General features: G+C 37.1%; 1 protein-coding gene across 1 annotated transcript; it reads right to left on the bottom strand.

The window, feature by feature from the left end:
- Positions 1-602: 602 nt before the first annotated feature.
- Positions 603-24,404, bottom strand: LOC306847986 (sulfhydryl oxidase 1-like). Its single transcript, XM_079382269.1, has 12 exons — positions 24,028-24,404; positions 22,925-23,025; positions 21,247-21,295; positions 20,085-20,187; positions 19,470-19,560; positions 18,986-19,131; positions 16,448-16,582; positions 16,120-16,249; positions 10,299-10,421; positions 9,092-9,230; positions 6,155-6,331; positions 603-1,777 (listed from the first exon to the last, which is right to left on the bottom strand). The coding sequence occupies exons 1-12, from the start codon at positions 24,314-24,316 to the stop codon at positions 888-890; spliced, it is 2,373 nt and encodes a 790-aa protein (XP_079238395.1). The 5' UTR covers positions 24,317-24,404; the 3' UTR covers positions 603-887.
- Positions 24,405-24,427: the final 23 nt, after the last annotated feature.

The raw sequence follows: 24,427 nt of genomic DNA, 5'->3' as shown, positions 1-24,427 counted from the left end.
TTTTCTGACTTTGTAAATGGCCACAGAGAAAATTGTGACTCATTACTTTTTTTTTGCAAAAAAATTGTGCAGTTTATTCCAGCCTTTTTGTTTTTTTCCAAGTGACTATCTACAGTCAGGTTAGTTTGGGCTGCACACTAACTACAGGTTACAAAGACACTGGAAATGTAAAAAGTTGTAAAAACAAAACAAAAAACACAAGACATCTCAAAACATGGCAGAAAAAAAACTAGTGTTTTAAAAAACGATACAAGAAAAGACATTTATAGAAAAAATAATTTTAATCAGATTTTATCCAGCAAAGCATTCCATTTCAGTATGAATATTTCGTTTTTGCTTAGCTAAAAATAATTGAACACATAGATATCTTCATTATGATAACCACGGTAAGAGTTAATTGGGGTCCAAATTCCAAAAAATATGCTTTTTGACTGTTTTAATTATTTTACTTAAAAAATGGTCATGTTAAAGATGCTATGTTATTGCGATAAAGTATTTCTTAACTCTAAATTTTTTTAAAGAAAATTATATAAAATGGTTGGTGCTTTTAAAAATGATGTGTGGTGAATGCATTAAAATGTTTAAGAATTCTTCGAAGAGTGGTCATACAAAAATTTGTTTTTGTAAGATAAACAAATAAAAGACATCAATTACGATTATAATGTTTCCATCGCTAGATGCTTCAAAGAAAGAAACTCAAAGGAGTTTAAAAAAAAAAAAGTGTAGGTTCTGTAAAACAACATTACCATCAAATTAAAAACAGTTCTTTGTAAACTCTCGATTTCTGTGCATCAATACTTTGGCACCGAAGCTGACGGTTTCTCTATTTGCCACAGATTGTGAGATTTGGTCATTCCTGCTAAAAAAGTTTGCACTGGAGCGATGCTCTAGGGCAGAGACACTTTAGCACGTCGTAGCTTTAGCCTCAGTTTGAAATACAGGTACATGGCGAGCAGACACATGGTGGAGAGAAGGTACAGCAGGACACACAGGCTCACATCCAGCCTGGAGAATCCCACGCTGAGCAGGGACAGCCAGCGCTTGCTTTGGGGTCTGGGGTACGGCTCTATCCCGACCCCAGCACCGAGATTCTCTTCCTGGCTTCCCAGGTCTCGCTTCACCCTCCAGCCTCCCTCAAACTGGAGGTCTTCCACATCCTCCTTCTTCTTCAAACTCCTCCGTCGCACTACGCCAGACATGGCTGCAGCTCGGAGGGCTTTGGCTTTATAGTGTTGGTTGACAAATAAATCCAGGTCTACTATATCTTCCTGGGGCTCCCGTAATTTCATTCCCACAATTTTTGGTTTGTGTTGGGACTGCGGCAGCTGTGGCTTCTCCCAAGGTGCCTGGTTATCAGCCTTGTCTGCTTCAGCTGCCCCCATTCTCTCTAACCCCGCAGGGTATGGCTCACCAGCTTGCTCCTCCAGTGCTGGCTCTTCCTCCTCCTCCTCCTCCTCCTCCTGCTGCTCTTCTTCTTGAGGCTCTTCAGCAGGGTGGTTGTCCAGAACCTCACGAGCTCTCCTTTCCGCCCCGCGTCCGGCTTCTTTCTCCATCCGAGCTGCTGTGAGTCGGTTCCTCTGATAGATGAGAGCCTGGGTCTCGTCCTGCAGGTAGTCTGTTAGAATGTGAGCTGAAGAAAAGTAGTTTCGGAGGAAGGTCAGCACCCCTTCTTGGTTCCAGCTGTGCTCACCGGTCTTCTTTAAACCATGACAGCTAGGACACAACTCCGGAGACGGCCACTGAATCTTAGGGAAATGGGGGTCCTCGCTGAGTTCACCTGTGTGGGATAAGAAAAACAGCTGTCAGGGGGAGATTCATAATTTCATAAACAGTCAAAAGAGCAGTTTTATAAACCAGATCAACCATAAATCAAAGGATGAGTTGACAATGAACAACTAAAATCACAACTGTCACTGAAATTATGTTATCATGAACATGTTCTTGGAAAAAGCAATATTATGTACGAGTCGTATTAAAAAATATGTGTGTGTGTGTGTAGAAATTATATTTTGCATGAAGAAAATGAAGCCTATTTTTTAACAGCTCATTACAGTAAAAAACTAAATTATTATTATTATTTTATATATATATATATATATAACAATTGTTAAGTATTTACTGTATACATCATGGATATTTTTTGTACAACTTTTAATTTGTGGTTAAATAAAGGACTATTTTGTTTCTACTACAGCAAAATTAAAGTAATAATTAAAATAATAAGTATCAAATGAGAACAATTATTGAGAATAACTGGAATACAAAATCCAAAGTACATTTTCTGCTTGTATTAAAAAAGGGGAAAATGTGCTTGATTGTTATGAAAATAATTCGGCACTGCAAAAGCTTAAAAAGGCTTCATTTATACATAATATAAATTATATTTATATTAAATGTATTATATATTTACATTTAAATGTGACCTGGACATGTTTTCATGAGATTCACCTGCTTGGGCTTAAAACAGACATAAACCCAGTTTAAAACGATTAATTATTTAACTGGGTGTTAAGTTAAGTGGGAAAAGCCCAAATGACACGTTAATCAATTCTGAGTTCACGGCTTAACGTAACCTGGAGAAGAACACTTTTCTCAGAATTTCCCATGATTCTCTAATTGACCTCATATATCATATGATCACAGATTAAAATGTTGACATCAGTATTTAAGTATCTATAAACAATATTTTGTAGATTCAAATCTGTATGACAAAACTCATTCTGCATATCAGAAAATAAATGGGAAAAAGTTAGACTAGTTATAAAAAAAAAAAAAAAAAAAGGCAGAGTATCTGTTGAATTTCTGCTGCAATTCCTTTTCCTGTCATTCAAAATTCAGAATTTTGCCTAACCTTGAGGTGCTTTGTGAACCGTGTGTGTGTGCGCGTGTGACAGGTCTAAAGACATGATCAATAGACCTGTGGGCTCTCCCAGAGGGAGGATCGTGAAGATAATAGATGAGGTTGGGGTGAACAAGACACCCCTCCCCATCCACACACACTCTTCTCTTCACACCCCCTATGAACATGCCACCATCTCTAAATTGAATATGAAAGCCAGCACCTCTGGGCTGCAGCTCTCCCTCTAATGAATTACTATTTTTTCCCTTCAGATGTTTTCCTTTCCACCCTCCCCCCAAACGCCACCCCAGACAGAAGCATCCGCTAATAAATTGCTTGTGGCGGATGTCACGGGGTGGCCGGGACACTACAAGAAGTGGCAGCAGTGTTTAGTTTACACCCCCCCCCATCTCTTACGTAGATTAATCTGATGTATATATGCATGTGTGGATGTACTCTGCATACCGCACTTTACATAAGAGATACATCAATTTTACTATGCGTCTACGGGAACTCAGGGGTCTTTATGCATGGCTCTGTGACAGCACTCATATCTGGCTGTGATGCAATGCCTATGAAGATCTTACTTTTAATCATGGAGCCCTTCAGCACAAAGGTGACTTCAGCTGTAGCACTGTTAACATTGATACAAAGCTTGCCGGGGCAGTGCATTAATGTTCATGCGTGTGAATAGCGAAGGAGCCGTCATGCGGGACAGTTCTGGTAAACAGGAGTGAATGCGAGTGCCGATGGGTGGGCAGGGCTTCTGTGTTCAGATGAAGGGAGGATTGGAGGAATGACTAAACGAATGCAAAACACAGTGTTGGGAGTAACTAGTTACATGCAGCGGAAATGTAACTGTTACTGAGAAAAAAAGGTTGAACTTTATTTTAAGGTGTCCTTTTTCCAGTCTAATTATACATTTAAGTACTGAGCAATATATTATAAAACAAGGACACCTTAAAATAAAGTGTAATTCAATTACAGTTACTTATGAAAATATTAATGATTACAAAGGGGCTCCATCTGAATATTTTCACACAAAAGTGACTGCTCTAAAGTATTCGACACCAATGTTTCAGGAGTTTAGGACACAACAGGACACATGCTTATTCCATAATTGTTCTATTTGGGTTTATGTATATGCTTTATTTTTTAAGATTGACTTTTTTCCTATAGGCATTATTAGATGCCAATGTTTCCTGTCATTTCCTGCAAAGGTTTGATTTTAAAAACAGTATCATAGCTATTAAACTATATCTTATGATTTTAAATTGTATTTAACCTCAGAATGATCTCAAAGTAAAAAGAGGTTTTAAAGTGTGGTGGCTGTGCTCTAAAATTGAATTATTATAATATTAATTCAAGTCACGAAGGATTTTGAAAGTCTGACATTGTTGAGTACTACTGTAAGGTTAACCCTGTCTGCTTTAAATGTTTCAAAAAGATTAACAGTTTTTCTGGTTATTTACATACTTTTATTCATCTATTGCTATGGATGTTTAAAAAAAATTGCAGGTTGTGTTGATTTTCCCACATGCCATGTATGTGTTGCCATTTAAGAATCTGCATAATAAAAAAAAAGATTAACAGTTAAAAACATTCATTAGAAATTTAGAAAAGTAATCAAATGAAGTCAGTATACATCACAGTATGCAATAAGCCAAGACAGAAGTGAGCGAGCAAATAAAGAATCTCACAAAGGTAAACTTATTTGTCTTCCTTCTGTAGACCTCTCCTCCCTCGACAAGTGGCAGGAGTGCTGGGCCGAGTTTGCTGCCTGGGCCTTCATGCCAGTTAAATTAATTGTGCAGCAGTGATACTAATAGGCCACTAATCATGCCTGGTTAGCTGTGTGTGTGAGATGTGGGAGGGAACTACTGAAGAGGCTCACCATTAGGAGGAGGAGGGTCCCTCTTGGGAACCGAGAGGAATAAAGGGTGTCGGAGGTAAAGGAGGAGGAGGGGAGAGTGCCACCCACCTCACACGCATACAGAAACACACAGTTTGTGTTAGCTACTTGGGACAGAGATTACAAAGCAGAGGAAGGCTTGATTCTGGCGGTGTGGCGTGTGCCACCTGCTGTCCCAGCCGTCTAGGGAATAGAGGGTCGCGTGCCCCAGGCAGGAGACACTGTTGCTGTATCAATTGTCAAGCGGCTGGAACGACTCTCCTGGGACATGAGAGACAGTGAGACCTAATCAGCAGAAGTGATGGGGGAACAGGGGACACAGAAGAGCCATAGGGGTACATGCATGGGGGACTTTTGCCCAATTATTCATGACTTCATGGCTGGTAAAAAGGGACAGACGCTAAAGAGGCAGGCGACATCAAAAGATGACAAACAAATTAATTAAGCAAGTGTGAAGAGAGGCAACTAAACTCCCTTTATAGCCCTTATGGATAACAGCTATGCAAGCTGACAAGTTATCAGAGAGATAACACATTTTTATTTATGAAATGTCAAATATGTTCACTTTTATTAGGAAATTATAACTAAAAACTGTAAGATTAAAAAACACAATGTTCCTACCTGAAGAATAAATGAGCATAACTTCAAAAATTTTAAATAAAATAAAAATATGGGGAGCAACAGAAGGTGTGAGAAATAGAAAAAGGGATGAATGTAACTGGAGAGAGAGAGAAATAGAGAGATAGACGGATAGAAGAGAACAGGACAGCTGGTGTCTGCCCAGAGGATCGCCGAATTAAAGGGATTTAAAGGGAAGAAGCTGCACTGGAGCTCTGGAGAGGGAAAATCCACCTAAAAAAAAACCTGGTGTGCTCTCTTCTTTTCTCCTGCTCTATACTATGGACAGGAGTGACAGGACTGAATAATATCCTTGGATTATTATGGCCCACAGAAGTATTTGGACACACTTAAAAGCCATACCAAGTGGCATTTATTGTACAGAAATATAGCGCAAACAAACCTTTCAAGAAAACCGTTTATTAGATTTTTAAGTGGTAGGTATACTGTTTAAAATGGAGACGAAAAATAGAGGCACTTTCTGGTCACATGAACATGTCCATACTTAATGTGATGAATAACAGTTGTGGTTACTCTGTTAGGACGCCTGTGAGAACTTGAGGGGAATTGACTTCACACATCCACAAAAAGTCACTCTTACACCACCAACTGTTTAAAAGTAATTGCAAAAGTACTTTTAGTACAGAAAATGTAAAAGTGTGTTTCCAATTTTAAGTGGAGGAAAAAAAAGACTATGCAAATACTTTTTGTGGCCACTGTATACACATTAAGTGTTAGTCATATGTTTTTAACACTTAACATTTATTTACACTGAAAATACTAACCTGCCAGACGGATGTTGACCCGGTTGTGGCGAGACCAAAGCCAAAGGACAGCGGCAGACAGAGAGGTCACATGATCCATGCTCTCTTGGGCCATACTTTCAAAGTGAGTTGCACATGGCCTGCACCCGAAAAAACTGCTGACATAACTTCTCATTGCCTGCAACACTTCCTGAGGGTCTGAGATTAAGAGAGAGAAAGAGAAGTAAAGAGGAAATGGTCAAAAAAAAAAAAAAGGAAGTTAAAGAATGAAAGTGCCATTGCAAGAAAAGAAGCACTGCCAACTTTGGGTGCATGAAGTGTATTAAATATTAATATATATTGCAATATCATGCATTAATAAAAAAATACATTAAATCTACAATAATACTTTTATTTGATAATATAACATGCATATGTGATATTACAGTAATTTAATCTATTATTAAATTATATATAATAAAAAACTTCTAACAAAGCATAATTCCACAATAACAGCTTCATAAAAATATACTACAGCACATAATAACTAATAATATAACAATATTTGACCTTCTTCTGTGTATCTTCACAAGCAAATAGTTCAATATTGCTTAAAAAACACATGAAAGTTGATCAATAATTATCCAAAGATGTAGTAACCTGTTAATTCAGACACACAACAGTCCACTAACTAACCAACCTTGGGACCCCAGATTAACCTACACTAATTCTTGTGTATCTATTCTCTCAAACACAACACATTCTGAGGACAAGTCACTGCAGTTACCAGGAGAGGTAGACGGGTCAGTTTTGACCCCGAATACTCTTTAAGTTGGTTTATTGTTGTGGTTAGTACACTTCTTTCTTTCTGGGTTTAGCTGGTGGATATAATCCAAAGCAATGCCAGTGGACAGATGGACACCCCGTCCCTGGCCTTCCATCTGCAGGTTACGTGACCCCCCTCCACCCGCTCACACAAACACAAACACGCATCCACACGCAGATGCCCCCTCCGCTTCTCTTCCGCCCACTGTAAGCTGCTGGATTAAGTGTGAGTTGAGAAGCTGTGTTCACTGGGTCTTATATTAACCCTTCAGATTCCAATAATCTAAACAAATCCCTCTTTTCTACCTACACACAATTACTTTTCCAGCAGCAAAACAAGGCCTAAGAATAACAGCGGCATACTGGTTTCCTGGAACATGATACTCGTGTGTATTTGGATGGATTTTTCAACAAAAAGCACTATAAACATGCTAGAGGAACGCACAGACGGCCACACACAGCCCAGTACAGATGCATGTCGGCCTTCTTTACACAACAGACTGGGCTCATCCATCTCAAAAGAGCCTTGACGGTTGTGACATAGGGCAGCTGATGGCAGCTCTTAAGGTCAACAACAGGCCAAGATGGGCCACAGAATTCAGCCTGAGCTTCATTAGACCACTTACAGTACATGAGTCTAAAATATGTAAGGTCTATAGCAGAAACGAAAACAAAAAAAAATCTAACATCAACAAATCAGACTGTGCGACCTGATGTTTCATTGATTTGTTCTTCTCAGCACATTGCATTTCTGAAAGATGATGTTGCTTTTTAAAAGCTGGAAATCATTAAAAAGTCATGAAGTCAAAATTGATCTTTTTTTACTTTAATACATTCACATTTATGCATTTGGCAGATGCTTTTATATAAATCATTACATTGCATTCATGGTATACATTTAATCAGTTTCCTGGGAATCAAACCAACAACATTGGTGTGCTCTACTGAGTTACAGGAACACTGTTTCTTATCTTAGGCTACGTTTACACTAGTGCGTTTTTGTTTTAAAACACATAACTTTTGCTAAGGTTACGCCTGTCGTTTACACTACTCTGGAATTTTCGACCTTTGAAAATGCTCTGCGTTTTAGATTGAAAAGCAGGGATTGCGTTTCAGTGTAAACAGACCAAAATGGAGACTTTTGAAAACAATGGCATGTCTGCCCACATCCGATCTGCGTAAACAATAACATCATGCTCATTGTTGTATCTGCATGAATGGTCATGTGACATGCATTTTTGGTTGTGTAGTGTGGACAGAGATCGTTTCTGAAATGCAGTGAAAATGGCAGTGTAGATAAGGATCGTTTTCATTTTAAAACGCCGTTGTTGTAAACCGTAAACGCACTAAACAGGGCCTTATTGTAGACATCAGTGCACATTACTACAAAGAATATTCTTTCAACAAAATGTAGTAAGGACATTGTTAAAATGGTCCATCACGTGACATCAGTGGTTCAACCATAATTTTATGAAGCTACGAGAATGCTTTTTGTGTGCGAAGAAAACAAAAATGATGACTTTATTCAATGCTTTTTTCTTTTCCGGGACAGTCCTCTGCCATTATCAACGCATGGGCTTCGCCTTGTTTAGGTGCAGAGGAACCCAATGCACATGCGTCTATAATGGCGGAGGACTGTCGCCGAAGAGAAGAAATCACTGAATTAAATTCTTTTTGTTTTCTTTGTGCACAAAAAGTATTCTCTTAGCTTTGTAAAATTACAGTTGAACCACTGACCATTTTAACAACATCCTTACTACATTTCTGTGCCTTGATTGTGGCAGTACCCTTTTGTCTATGGAGGGGCAGAGAACTCTCGGATCTTAATTTATGTTCCGAAGACGAACAAAAGGTCACGTGAAGGTAATTAATGACAGAATTTTCATTTTTGGGTTAACTAACCCTTTAATATTAATTCCCAATGGATAAAATTAATTTTTTTTCTCCATTTAATTCTCTGTTTCACTCGGATATATCATATTACAGGTGGAGAATGCCATTTCATTTAGTCTAGGCTCATTACAGGAAGGTTGTAGGTTCGCGACCCATATAGTCCATATAGCCATTTTGTACTTGAGCATAGCATTTGGAAGGCTACTATCTACTTACAATTTTTAAAAAGAAGGGAGCATTTACTTTGCATACTAATAGTACCTGGGCTGGACATTTCTTTAGCCTGCACCGTGAGCACATGGAAGAGGGTCCAAACAGCGCAGGGATATCCACGGAAATGGGCTTGGGATCCCTGGCAGCCCACCCACTGTACACCCTCAGGCAACACTGCATCACTCGTCTAAAAACACACACACACACACAAACATGCAGTCTCAATTGACTTGCGTTTCACTTAAACAACAAGAATCAATTGAAGTCAATCAATTTTCCTTTCAGTCACTCTTCAAATAAAGTGAGGTGGATACTGCAATTGAAGCAGGTATGGCTGTTATAAGAAATAAAACCTCTTCAGGGATCATTTTCAATCATATTTCACTTCATGCATAATTAATAATTAATTAGCCCATATCAAACAGCATTAAACTCTTTGGCCCATTTTGGAATTAATCCAGATCTCCCATTGGTCAGTCTCCTGTGCAGAGTCACTCAGCAGTTGATTGGTGGGTGTTTCTATAAGAAGCGATGATCTTGATGACACTAGCCCTTTTCCTTATGGGACGCCTTCCTACTTCCTCATTGATTCATTGACTGGGTGGCTAAAAGCTAATGAGGTCACTAACTGCTTCTGTGTATGTTTCTGTGTGTAGGCATGCGAGCATTAGTATTATGACAGCATCACAAAATCTTGTTCAATCAAATTTTATTCTGTCATTTACTTTCTTTGACTTACTTTCTTCATAAAAGCAGATATTTTTTACAAAAAAAATCTCTCAAGTGTCTTTTGTCCATATAATGAAAGTCAGTGGAGTCCAATGTGTTTTGGACCCCATTGACTTTCATCGTATGGGCAAAAATAGTCAAATCATTCTTCCAAATATCTTCTTTTGTGTTCTGCATTATTCTGCAGGCTGGATATGATGTAGAAGGCCATGGCTTGAAATTGTGCTTGCAATGGCTTAAATAGTTCAAATATACGTTTTAATAAATTTAAATGAGTGACAGCATCCCAATACGCTGACCTCATGACCCAAGTCTAAGTGGAGAAATGCTTACGGCAAGCTATTGACAAATTTAGTTACCTTTTCAAATAAATGTGGTACTCTGCTATATCAAATGCCTGGTTGTCAAAATTCTCATTTATCATTTCTAATATCATTTATAGTGATGAAAGAAAAAAAAATTAATGAAAGAATAAAAAAGACATAAGCTCTTTCTGAGATATTCTGCTCATGCAAGCTTGTCTAACCTGCACAGTGTTGTCCAGGACATCTCTAAAATCACTGTATTTGATCTCCATCCCCTTCTGTTGTTGTAACCAGCTGTCCACTGTGTTCAGTGCACTCTTTACAGATGGACGACCTGGGAAATACTACACAAACAAAACAAGCACATAATCACATACACAGTCATACACTTGTGTTTGGGACCAGGCTAGGCTAAAACATCTCATTATTTATTTTAAGTCTTTTTAAACCTAATAAATGTGACAGCTATTTCTGCAGCACCAGTAGCTGTTGTCAAATGGTGAGATCGCTAGATTCGCTAATGTGCTACAAGAAGACGCTAAGTGACAGTGAAAATGCACACTGCAATGCTCTGAAGATTTACAGTCAAGGAAAGCAGTGAGAAAAAGCCCCTTTAAAGATGAATATATATTTATCACAGTTTCAGGACACATGAACCATTATAAAATGTTGGTAATAATAATAATAATAATAATAATACTTCATTACACTTTAAACATTACAAATATGATAATAATAATAATTATGATATTATTATTGCTATTATTATTTATTAGGCAATCATTCTTGATTATTATTTCTTGGTAAAATATATTGTGTTATATATTATTTATTAATAATATTCATCATCATCATTATTATTTCATAACACATTAACCATTAAAAGTATAATTATTCCATGACTGAGTAATCAATTATTATTATTATTATATTAAAATTAGTTTTTTTAAATGAAAAAACAAACAAAGAACACAAATAACATAGAATTAATTAATGAGTTAAACTATTTAAATATTAAGTTTTCGTTGTTCTTTAGTACTAAAAAGCAACACGCAATTTGCTATTGGTAAACACGCCTCTTACACCAGTGCAAATTTAATTGGGTTAAAGAATGTGTGTGTGTGTGTGTGTGTGTGTGTGTAAGTCTCTGGAAGCGCAGTGAAGTAATGACCAGCCTGAGCCATGTGGCACGAGGGAATGGACAGATTCAATGGCCCTGGATGGACGCCAGTGCTGACCTTACAATTCTGTGTCTGAGCTGGGGCCACAAAGCCAACGCTAACACTCCGTCACGGCCCCATAAACACAGCCACATTAGTGCAGGCCAAGGCCTGTGTGTGTGTGTGTGTGTTTGTTTGTGGGGAGGCTCCACAGGATCCCAGAGGTGCACCTTTCTTTGATTTGTGCTCTTGCGTCTTTTCAATTTTCCTGTGGCCATCTGTTCAGCATGGTGCGGCTTTCTATTCATCACCCTCTAACAGGATCTCTATTAAAACGCAGCTCACTTAAAAAGGCCTTGCGGAGATTTACTTAACCCCAACGCCCCACTCCATTCTGATTTGTTTCCTTAATCTGGGAGATTCGGCTATTGAGAACGCAGCCAAGGTGGAAAGCTAATCAGAGCTGCACAGGTGGGAAAAGGAGAAAGTCTCTAGTCTAGTCCTGAGTGTGTGTGTGTGTGTGTTACTGAATAGATCTGTGTGCTGGTCTGGACTCTAACTAGTGTGAAAAGCTCATTACCAGACCTGGGTGTTGAAGAGAGTAATCTGGGATTGCTCATACAAAAGGCATTGTTCAAAACTAGTGAAAACTCTGTTCTGAATCTCTGCAAATCAAAACAACAAAGGCGATGTGAATAACTCTCCGGGGTTCTGGCAGCTAGTGAATGAAAGGCTGTGGAATCATTCTGTTGTACTGTGAGGTCTCTCTAAGCGTTGCAATGAAAAAGTAAACATAAATCATAATAGACTCTATATTTGAGCTGGTTAACACTGTAAAGGAGAACTAAAAGTGTGATCTGAGAAAAGACGAGAATGCTGTGAACTGGCTCACACACTTTGATATACACCGTCCTCAAAGTATTTAGACACTCGGGCAACACTTATACTAGATATATTACCGTTTAAGGGTTTGGAGGTCAGTAAGATTTTTTTTTTGAAAGGATGCCTTCATTTGATTAATTTGATGAAAAGTGGGAGTAAATATTTACATCACAAAAGATTCTATTTCAAATAAAAGCTATTCTTTTGGACGTTCTATTATATAAGAACCCTGAAAAAAGGATTCCTTAAACATATTAAGCATGTTTTCAACATGGATAAGAAATGTTTCTTAAATATCAAATCAGCATATTGAAACTGGAGTAATGTTGCTGGAGTAAAGTCAGCCGTGTCATCGCAGGAATACATTTCATTAAAATACACTAAAATAAAAGTTATTTTAACTTATGATATTTCACATTATTAGTTTTTATTCTATTTTTTGTTCAAATAAATATAGTGATCATCAAAAAAAATCTTTCCAACCCCAAACTTCTGAACAGTAGTGTAAAATGTATGCGTGCCATTGCATTACATATCAAAATATCAAAAAGTCGCACTAACTTCAGAGAAATATCACTAATGCAATTTTTACTTTTTAATCAGTGTTTGTTTTAAATTACAATACTCATACAATATTCATTCGGTTAATGTTATATTCTACATACATTAATACATAAAGCAAGGTGTATAAATGAAAATTAATGTATTATACTAAATGAACACTGACCTAGATTCCTAAGTGCTGTCAATCCTGTTACTTTGTTAGTTTACGAAACCTAATGCATTAAATAAATAATGAATAATTGAACCTTATTGTACAGTGTCACTAATAAAACAAGACCTACTGTTTAGAAGCTGTTTTGTTGTTGCATTTGCTTGTCAAAATTTACATGCTCATAGATAAATGTGTTGAACTACACCTATGTGAACTTGAGGGGAACTGACTTCACACATCTATGAAAAATTGGACCCAGTTTGTTAACGTTTTTTTGCAGATGTTTGCAGATGCCAAGATACTTTGCTATCTAATGCGGTGACTTTTTAAGAGTCTTGAGTATTAAAACTTGAGTGTCTTAATACTAATAGTGACTGTTGTAATGTTTAGCTTTTCATTAGAAGACCATGTTTTCTGAGACTCTCTGTTATTCAGACAGTTTTTCCAACAGTACACTGTCAATCATGCTGTGTAAGAGTATATATAGCCTCTGCATATTCCATCTACCAAAACAAGGATATAGATCACTAACCACAAACAGCCCTTTCCAATCACGGTCCTTACTGATTCAGCCCCCCACCCCCCTGCTCTCCCTTCTTCCTCCCCTTCGGACCATGACAATCCACTTCACCCTAGCAATATGTCATCTCCAATCCGATTAGTATCAGCATTCGAGAAAACCACAGTCTCTCTCTCTCTCTGCAGAGATTCAAAAGAGAACACATATGTCGGCCCAGCCCTGAAGAAGACCCCTGTTTAATCTCACCCTCTGGGACACATATACAAGTGGGCCATGTAAAAGCCATCTAAACTGTTTCCCTGTTATCACAGCACTACCCAACAGCAGGTGCTAGTTGTCCACCAACATCGTGGGTCTCTGAAATTTGTTAGAATGAAAACAGGAAATGCAGAATCAGTCTTTTGGGACACCGTGGCCTCTGATAAAAGATGGAGTCATGGCTGAATCTGGACCTCAAATTGCCTTCTAATTCCTTGTTTTATTCTCTCCCTCTTGCGCGGCGGGAAGCCTCTTTCAAGAAAGCAGGATAAAGATGGGTAATCCTAAAACCTCTTTGTAATGCTCTCATGTCTCCAAGATCCACTCTTTTAATCCTGAAATACATGTTCTGATTCATACAAATCCGGCTTGTGCTGCAAACCCAGATACGTTGAGCAACAGCGTGACCGAGGAAAACACTTTGCATCAAACTCCACCAGTATATTTACTATTTAGTACTGCTCATAACATTATTCATTACATTTTGTTCATCTATGCTCATAATGAGAACTACTATATATGCAAATGTAAACATATGTATACATGTATACACACAAACATATATATATGCATACATACATTAAGTCATCAGTAAAGTTGAGAGGGCCTGTTCCGGAGGCAGCCATGCATGCCCATGCCATGACACCACCTCCACCATGCTTTACAGATGAGGCTGTATGCTTGGGATCATTTGCAGTTCCCTTTTTTTCTCCACTTTTTTGCTTTCCCATCACTTAAAGGTTCATCTTTGTCTCATTGGTCCATAAACACAGTTCCAAAACTCTTCTGGCTCACCTTTGTGCTTTTTTGCAAACTCTAATCTTGCCTTTCTATTTTTGGTGCTGGTCAGAGGTTTGTATCTTGCTGTGTAGCATCTGTAATTCTGTGTCAAAGTCTCCTGAGGACAGTAGATTGTCAGAGCATCAATAATAAAATGTGACATTCTGTAGTTCACTTCATATTCATCTTTTAATCATATTTGTAAATGTCCTCCATGACTCCACAGCCAACAGAGATACTTTTGGAGGGCACACATACACATAAGAAAATACATTAGTATAAATTGAACAGTTATTTTAAATTGTAATATTTCACAATATTATTATTATTATTTTTACTGTATTTTTGATTAATTGATTATTATTATTATTTTTATATCTTACTGACCCCAAACTCTTGAATGGGACTGTACATACATATAAGTCTATTATTTCCCCTGTGGGCACAGAAAAGTCCTGGGTCACCTGGTGCAGGAGAAGGTTGAGGATGAGAGGGCAGGTTGTGACATTCACAGGATTATCCCATTACATCAGTCTGCCTGCATTCTAAGCATCTTAATCTAAAGTACCAAACCTGTAAGCAAACTAACTGTGTTTAGCATCCAAGCCACTGTACAGATCTTCAGCTCAGAACACTTTGTGTGTGTGTGTGCTTGTTCCTCCGTGCCACCATTAATCTCTCCATGCTTTGCTTTAGTGGGGTTAAACACTTCCTCTTCACAGAGTGTCAATTAATGCAGCCGGCGTGTCTGTTTAACAAGGCAGCTCAAAAGAGCAAGCCAAAAACAGCAAGGACACTCTGAAGAGGCCCAGCTAAGGCTGGAATACCAGAGGGAGCCGGGAATATTGACAAAACTAACCACAGGGCCCCTGCCACTCCTCCATGCATCTGTGTAGATCTTCCCCAGAGAGCCCTAAATAATCAGAGAGATTGGCAGAGCTATGCTGGACGGACGCAAAGCCAGCGAAAGGTCATTGTCTCAGACCTCATCAAAGAGATCCATGGCACGCGTCTGATCTAGTAGAGCATGGCTCAGTAGAGAAGATACAGGAAATAGGGAACGGAGTGAATCTGAAAAAAACTAGTCAAGAAATGTAATATTTGTTTATTTTTAATATAAATTTAAAATGTAAATATTTTAAAATGTTGTATGTATGTATGTATATATATATATATATATATATATATATATATATATATATACACATATATATATGTAATTTTTATATGCATTGCATGTTTATTTGTTCTTTACGATAAGCAATCCCAACTAAATCACTTTCAAAAAAATAAACAAATCCTTTAAAAGAAAAGAAAAAGGATGTGATGGAACAGAACATCACAGCAGCGAACAGGAATATACTGGATGTGTCCTTAAATATCAGAAATTAATCTAAACAACATAAGCAGTTTTTTAACATACTGCTGTGTAGATATTTTCAGCAATATTTCAATTGCTGTACCATGTTTGTCACAAGTACTGATATATTTTCATCCTGAAACACCCATATGACCACATGTTGTACTTTCTAAAACCTGACTGATCTCTATTTTCATTCAAGAACACAAACACTGAAGATATCTTTATGCTAAGGCTTGAAAACAAAAAACACATCTTGGATTGAAATGTTCAGTGTATCTCCCTCTAGTGGTTTGTTTTGTGAACTGACTAGGCTGAAGAATTCAAGTGGATATTTAATGTGTGTGTGTGTACTGATGTGACTCACCTTAGTCAGTACATTTATGTACTTTTTGAGTGCAATCAGATCATTTCCACTGATGCTGATGTGTCCAGACACCTCTACACGCAGAGAGTAATGCAGCACTGATTCCAAATCAGACATATAAACACGTGTCCTATATGAATGCATACACAAATATATGTAGGATTATAACTGTTCACCATTTTCAGTATTCAGCTACAATAGATCACTACTGTATAAAACATTATTCCACTTTACAACACTTAAATAAAACTACACAAGAACGCACTGAATTTAAATGATGCATTAATATGTAAAATAAATCTAAATGTAAAAGTTTGTGTGCACTGACTTGTTAAACGGCCTCCATTCCTGTAGAGTTGAGTTCTTGATAAGATCAGTGATGGGAATCTGGGGTTTGCCTGTCCGCACTACCCCTGGCAACCTCTGAAGGGCGTATGAGTAAAAGGCACGAGCTTCATTGAGTCTGATGGAGGAGGAAAAAAGAGGAGTGAGGGCACAACCTCTAAACATAACCTCAAGTATGTGACAAAAGAATGTGCAGTAGGTGTCATGTCTGCCAGACTCCAGAAGAGCTGAGACTAGGCCATGTATATAGAGCTGCTCCTTGTCGAATAGAGTTCAGTTTGGGGCAGGAATTAAAATATATTACTTCCCTACAGTATATAGTATGCAATAACAGTATGTCAGTATTTATAAAACAGTAGATGAAATATGAACTAGTGCATACAACGTGGCTGATGTAGCATGTCAGGACTGCATTCAGATTAGATGCATACTTGCAGAACATAACGGGTCAAGAAATATATTCTTTATCAGATGCATTGCATATTTTGATAGCGTGTGATTTTGGACATAGCTTTAAAGTTACAGCTGGAAGTAGAGTTATAGACAGGAAGTGAGGGAAAATCATTTGTGACTAGAAAGATCAATATATTGGAGATATGTCCGGATGAGATGCTCTCATGCTCACTAAGGCTTCATTTATTTTATTTAAAAAAAAACAAACAAACAATAAAAATCTTTTAAAAACTGCTTAATATTTGAGGATTTTTTAGGATTCCTTTATTAACAAAGTTCAGAAGAACAACGTTTATTTTAAATTGAAATATTTTGTAACAAATGTCTTTACTGTCAATTTTGATAAATTCGAGGCAAGTATGACTTTAAATAAATAAGTCACAATTTAAGGTCCAATTCTCACTATTAACTAAATATTAACTATAACTTTTGCCTCAATAAACTCCAAATTTGCTCCTTATTAATATAATAGTTCAGAAGGTAGTTGTTAAGTTTAGGTATGTTATGTAAATTATGGTCATGCGGAATAAGCTATTATGTGATTTATAAGTACTAATAAGCAGACAATATGCTAGTAATATACATGCTAATAAGCAACTAGTTAATAGTGAGAATTGGTCTCTAAACCGAAGTGTTGGCAAAATATCTTACTGACCTTATTTTACTAATTCGCTTTATATCTGCTATTGAGTTAGTACAGTCTATCAGTATTGGCCATTGATATGCTTATATTTGTAAACCACTATTTCACCAAGTTAGATGCGTTTTTGAGACAGTAACCTTTTTTAACAATCCTAGAAATTAGCAGTATTAAAACTACTTTTTTCCAAAACCATCTAGGAACACATTATGCTTGTGGCTGCTTTAAAAAGTGAGTTTACTCCCATGTCTCTCTTCTCCTGTTTTTCTCTATTATCTATTTATCTTTCTTTCTCAGATGAACAGATGGTGGGCGTGGTGTGCTGATGAGATGTCATTACTGATCATTACCCTCTTCACTAACCCTGGCAATCAAACACTAAACACCACTGTGCATTCCTGTCTCCAGCACAGGAGGACACACACTCCCTCATCTACCCAAACTTCAATCAAGCCTCACCGGAGAGATGGGGCGAAGCTTGAGGTCCCCAGGGTCTGATGGCACGCTTCTGAGACCACGAGGACCCGAGATGGTGGAGATAGTGTGTGTGTTTATGTTTTTGAGCATGCTACACAAGATCAATCACGCATTCAGACCTGACAGGACGCCATCTGTTGCTCTGCAGAGCAGGGACTGCTTGGCAGGTGAAACGCAGAAAAGGAGCACCATTGTTTCGCCGTAGAAGATTAAAATCTCCCTCAACACACCATCAAGCAGGACGGAAACAACATAAACCAACCATAAATCATTTCTCTTTTGCATTTGTCATCTAAAGGGCCCCACACCCATGCCAAGTTATTTTTCTCAAATAAGCATAACAAAGCGAGCAAACCTCTGATTTATGCTCCTGGTTAGAAATGATTATGAAAGCTCTGTGATCTTGAATAATTGCATGTATTAAAATTCTGTTGTCTCATTAATATGGCCAGATGTTGCGGGATTTTTCCTGCAATGGCTAATGATCATAAAACTGAGAAGACGAGATCAGGCAAATGCTAAATGCTTAATTATATAAGAATCTAAGAGTAAAATGCCTCGGTTCTAGCTCATGTTAATGCACTATGAAAGAGAGATTAAAGGTGAACCGTGTAATTTCAGTCCCTCCAATACAAGTCTATGGGATTTTTTCAGCTGTTTTATCAAACACCAGGCCAAAATCTTAAATCTTGCACCTTTAAGTTTATTACTTTAATATGATAATTTTAAGTATGAGCTTTATTAAAAGTGATAAGCATTAACTATAGCTTAGCATTAGTTTTCAAACATCCCAGATATTTCTCGTCTCATGATATTTTTTTCTCTCGAAATTATCAACACATCGGGTTTAATTCATGATTTATTGTAAAATATAGTCCTGAAAAATCCATGACATCTGGTCTGAAGTTTTATATATGCTACAGGGCTGTATGAAGGAAATGAAGCACTTACACTTTGAGTCTAGAGATATGTCCGGATGAGTTGTACAGGTAACATGAAGGAAAATCAGTCACGCCAAACCTGGACACCAAACTTGTCTCCGTGTCCAAAACCCTGCGCACGGCTATGTTTTCATATTGCAACAAATCCAGTGTCACCTAAATAAAACGTTAATTAATTGTCATGTTAGAAGAAATGTGACAGAATGCACATCTAAAATGTACAGATTTTGTACAAATAAATCCTTCCCAACAAAAGGTAGTGTATTTTTTCAATAAAGTCTTAGCTAAAAAAAATGCATATCTTTGAAGCTTGAAAATGCATTGGAAATTGTAAATGCATGGGGGAAAAAAACTATGAATAAATTCATCAGAATCTTTTGTTTTGTGTTCCATGAAAGGAATTTGGGCTTGGAACAACATGGTGAATAAATTACAACATTTTCATTTTTGTGTGAATTATTCCTTTAAATCATCCTTGTGTAAACTGATCTCACCTCTCTCCCCACGTAGGAGTCTTTCCTCTCAAACACAAGAGCGAGGAACTTCACATCGTTGGCCTGAAAGAAGTTGTCTATCTCTGCCTCACTGTCAAGAGAAAAAAAGATTAGATTCAAATAAGTTGAAATAATGTAATGCAAATCATCAATAATGAGTACATGGTCTGACTGTATAGTTTACTCATATGCTAGGGAGGTTACTAAAAAGACGTTTTGAGCCTTGAACTAAAACCTACTTTAACTATGATTAATTTATGAAATTAATAAAAACACTCCTGTGTAAATTATTTGACATTTCAATGCTTTCTCTCTTTTTGGGCTCACAGAAGACAAAAAGCTTTTTTTTAGCATTTCCTGCAATGAATTGACAGATGCAAATCTATTTTTTTCCCCTCCCCATTTGAGTGAACTTTTCAACAGCAGCGTTAACTAAAAGCAAACAAAACCAACATGCTCGCTGACCGCTACAAGCAAGCATTATTTACATTCAGAACTGATTCATCAGCAAACAGATAAAAGATGACATCCAAACCTTTAAGATTTCAAATGCAAATTAAAATGAAGATATGCTTTTAATTAAGTTGACAAGTGTGTAGGACATTGTATTCTAACCTAGTTGTCTCTAAAGGTGGACAAGCAGGTGGCCACGTCTCATTGTGCATCTCCAACTTATTGATAATGTAGTGCCGAAAGCCTCTCACATCCCTCGAAAATCCTATATGAACATTTAAAAACATGCTTATACATAAAGGAAAGTACATCACAAGTAAACATCAAAGATCTTTATTAAATGGCTAAGAATTGGATGAAATGGAATAGTTCACCTGAAAATCAAACCTTATAGTAGAGGCCAGATTGACTAAAGAGGGCAAATCAGCGTTAGACTGCAGTCCCATAAAAGAGCCAATGGGAGTGGAAACTCTTCCAAATGCATATGCTATAAAGTCAATGTGTACATGCCTTTTCATTACTTTTTTCACTACTTGTTTTTAGTAAATCCTGACAGTAGTTCAGCAAAAGGGGTGGTTGTGCTAGTGCAAGCTTTTAGTAAATCTGGTCCTTAAAATGTTAAATGATGTTTCGCACACAAATCTATCATATGACTTATCATATGAGTTCTATGGATTACATTTAGGATACTCGTTTGAGGCCTAACAGCCAAGGTTGTGCTACAAATAATCAATAGCCATCACCTTGACAGGCTGGGTTTTAAATGTTCTGTCATGCTTTCTTTTGATCAGTCGGTAAAATCTTAACTGTTAGTATTACTTAAGACTTCTGTAGCAAGAGCTCCTTTGTCTGCGTCTTGGCTTTTCTTTTTATTTTGCAATTGCAGCGTGAAAAAGACAACAGTTGCTGCAGTCTTGCAATCAACCGATTTAATGAACAATATTGTGAGTTATTTCTCTTGACTACATGTGAAATCTCTTATTTCTCTCCCTCAGACATCTGTGTCCCAATCTATTTTGGCTGGAACGGTTTAAAACTTTATTTTCATTTTCTTCACTTCTAATCCCTATTTCCATCTTCAGTTGTAGAAATTCTCAAACCAAACAGAGCAGATACTGTACCTTCTTTAACAATAAAATTGTTGGAATTTATATAAGATATATATAGAATATATATTCTTTTTTTTTTAAATTCTGTACATTTTAAAATCATCATAAAAAATTCTTTGTGTTCCACAGAAGGAAGAATGTCAAAGAAAATCTAAAATTTTCGGGTGAACTATTCTTTTAAGGACACATTAGAATAAATAAAGGCACATTTTTACCTCTGAACTCCTGGCCCTTGGACTCATTGCTTGAATAAGCTGGGAAGAACTGAGAAAGACAGAGGGAGATCAGAAACGGTGCTACTTGAGCCCTTCACATCAGCTGCATGCCTGCAGAGCCTCATTGACAGATTTAGTCAACAGCTCTTCCTCTTACCTCCTTAAAATTCATCAAAGCTGTTGAAGAATTTCACTAGGTCCCTTCATAAGACTTTATTTTACAAGACAAGAACACAAAACTAGACTAACAAAATCCAGATACAAAAACACCCAAATAATGAAGGAACATCTGGTGATGAGTTTCAGAATGTTTCCCTGAAGGAAACTGATGCCATATAATAATTCAAGGAATGGGAACAGTTTATGTAGAGAAAGGACAAAGAACTGACAGATTCAGTTACATCGGTTCGTCCCTCTGGCTTCGGCATAGTCTGTACCCATAGTGCATGACTGAACAAACAGTTATTCATGAATAAAATGGATTCATCTCTGTGGAAAAAACTCACAAGTCATGCTTTTGTGCTCAGCAGAGGGCCTCATTCATGAAACACAAGCAGAATGAATTGACGTGTAAATCATCGGTCACTGCATCAACAATTTACATAAGAATGGTTTTACGAAAAATACACACACAAAAAAAATTCTCCTTATATTTCACAAACAAGGCCCAATAAATGCAGTCAACCATTTTTAAAGATGATTTGTTATCTTTATTTCCATTTATGGGCAATTTGACTACACACAAATTACAAAATTAATTGTATAATATGATACTTTTTACTGCTGATCACGAACATAAGGTTATTCGGAAGATAAAATTATATTGCTCAGGTGTTACTTGCATTTTCAGCTGTATAAAATAAACACTGCATAAAACAGAAAATTATGAAATATCACTACCGTTCTAAAGTTTGAACTTGGTAAGATTTGTTCATGTTTTTTAAAGATTCTTATGCTTACCAAGGGTGCATTTATTTGATTATACATGCATATGGTGAAATATTGTGATACATCATTACAATTTTTTTTTGTATTTTAATATTTTTTATGCAATTTATTCATGTGATGGTAAATCTGTCTTTAGTGTCACATGACCCTTCAGAAATCATTCTATGCTGATATGGTGCTTAAGAAAGGTTTCTTATTATTTAAGTTTAAAATGGTTGTGCTACTTCATAATACTGGATTCTTTGATAAATAGAAAGTTCACAAGAACAGCATTTATTTCAAATACAAATATTTTGTAAATCTAAACGGATTTAGTGTCACTTTTGATCAATTTAATGTATCTTTGGTGAACGAAAAATAAGAACCACAAACTTTTGAATGGTAGCATATATATATATATATACTATAAAATTGTATTTTATATAAAATTAATTAATGGGAAATACATTTGAATTCAATGGAACATGTTTCTATTCATATTTAAATCTCAGAGTTGTTATTGCAGAATCTCATCACAAATTGTGGAGATCTCTTCTGAAACTCTGGAGGTGAAATTACTAGGGTTGGTTTTTTAGGAGGAAAAATGTCCATTTAATCACATTAATTGCTACGACTGAGAAATTAAAAACATTTGTGGTTTTTCTTTCCTACAGAAAAACAAACATTGAACCATAATTATAAATGATCACAAAAGCAACAATAATTGCATGCTCTCTAAATTGCACACTACCTTCAGAGACGGATATCCAGTGATGCCGAAATTGGTGCACACTTTTCTGTTGCTCTCATCAGCACAATCAATAGCAGCCAGATCCACAGCAGGCTTCCACTCTACAACAGCAACACAACACAGAATGCAGAGTTTATGAAACTGAATCAATGCACAGAATGGGATCGATAGTGTTTTTGCAAATGGATTTCAGTTGCATGTTGCAAAGTTTGTGTTATGACGGTAAGGAGTCTGTGGTTAAAAACATCAAACATCTGTCTGTGCAAATACAATGTCAACACCATGTCAAAGAGCATCTGGTTCTGATCAACAATGAAGATATAGTGTTCTCATTCACAACATATGCTCCATTAACCTTTCACAAAGGGGACTTCCAGGTGTGCTTTTGATAAACAGTGATACTGTCAACCTAGATGAGGCAACTCAAAAACATCAAACCTAGAGCTACATAAGAGAAAAAATATATGTGCACTTTCAAGTGGTTGTGTCTCAAAACCTAAATTAACTGCCTGCATGTGTAAGTAGCAAAATTAACTCGAAATGCACATAAATGCTGTCCAGGTAGACAGCTCACTATTTCACTAGGCAGTCTCACTTGGTAGACCGAAGAAGCTGACATGGTAGATAACTCTCTAAATCACTATTTAGGGTTAGGTAGCTCAGTTGGCAGACCGTTCACTAGTTCATTTGGTGGGCAGCTTGGGTTTTGAGACATTGCTTGTTCACTAGTCAATGTGTAACCTAGTTAGCAGTCTACCAGCTTATCTCAATTGACTGTGCGTTTATAACCATCCACTGACCACTAATACATCATCAGTAGGTAAATTAGTCATCTTCACTGCACTTAATTTAACTTTTAAAACAGTTTACACAAACAGAATTCACTGTTTTGCGTAAGAGTTACACAAGAGATAAAAACACTATGGTACCAAAACCCACTTGTAACTAATGTATATATACATTTAAAATATCCTTTAAACAGGTTACCATGGTAAATGATATTGTACGGAAGTCCAGCTGTTTTGCATAGACGCTACTCGTCACTAACAGCTGTTAACTGTACGACAGTATCTTCACGATGTGGACATATGGAGCAAACTAACCTTTAATATCTCTGGCGAGGTTTTTCCAGGTGGGTGAGAACGCGACGCAGTGTCCGCACCAGGTCGCGTAAAACTCCACGAGAAGAGCCGCGGTGGAGTTAAAAAGCACGGAGTCCACATTCTCCGGTGATAGAATAATAATCTGATCCGACGCTGTGTACAGCCCGGCTTCGGCGATTAAAGGACTAAGACTTATAAAAGAAATAAAAGCACATAAGAAAGAGTTAAAGGGATTTAATTTGGTTTTTGTCGTGTAACAAGACGTGGCACAGCAGCTCCGCCGCGCCATCTTCCCTTATTTCAGCTCAAACTAAACTAACTCTATTAGAAAGTGATAGAAAGTTTACTGCGACTGGTCACACGTTCAACTCCCTCCCACTTAACTCTACTCAACTCCCTC

The sequence above is a fragment of the Barbus barbus genome (assembly GCF_936440315.1).
Source record: "Barbus barbus genome assembly, chromosome: 28".
Lineage (NCBI taxonomy): Eukaryota > Metazoa > Chordata > Actinopteri > Cypriniformes > Cyprinidae > Barbus > Barbus barbus.
The sequence above is the reverse complement of the archived record's forward strand: the minus strand, read 5'-3'. Positions and strand labels throughout refer to the sequence as shown.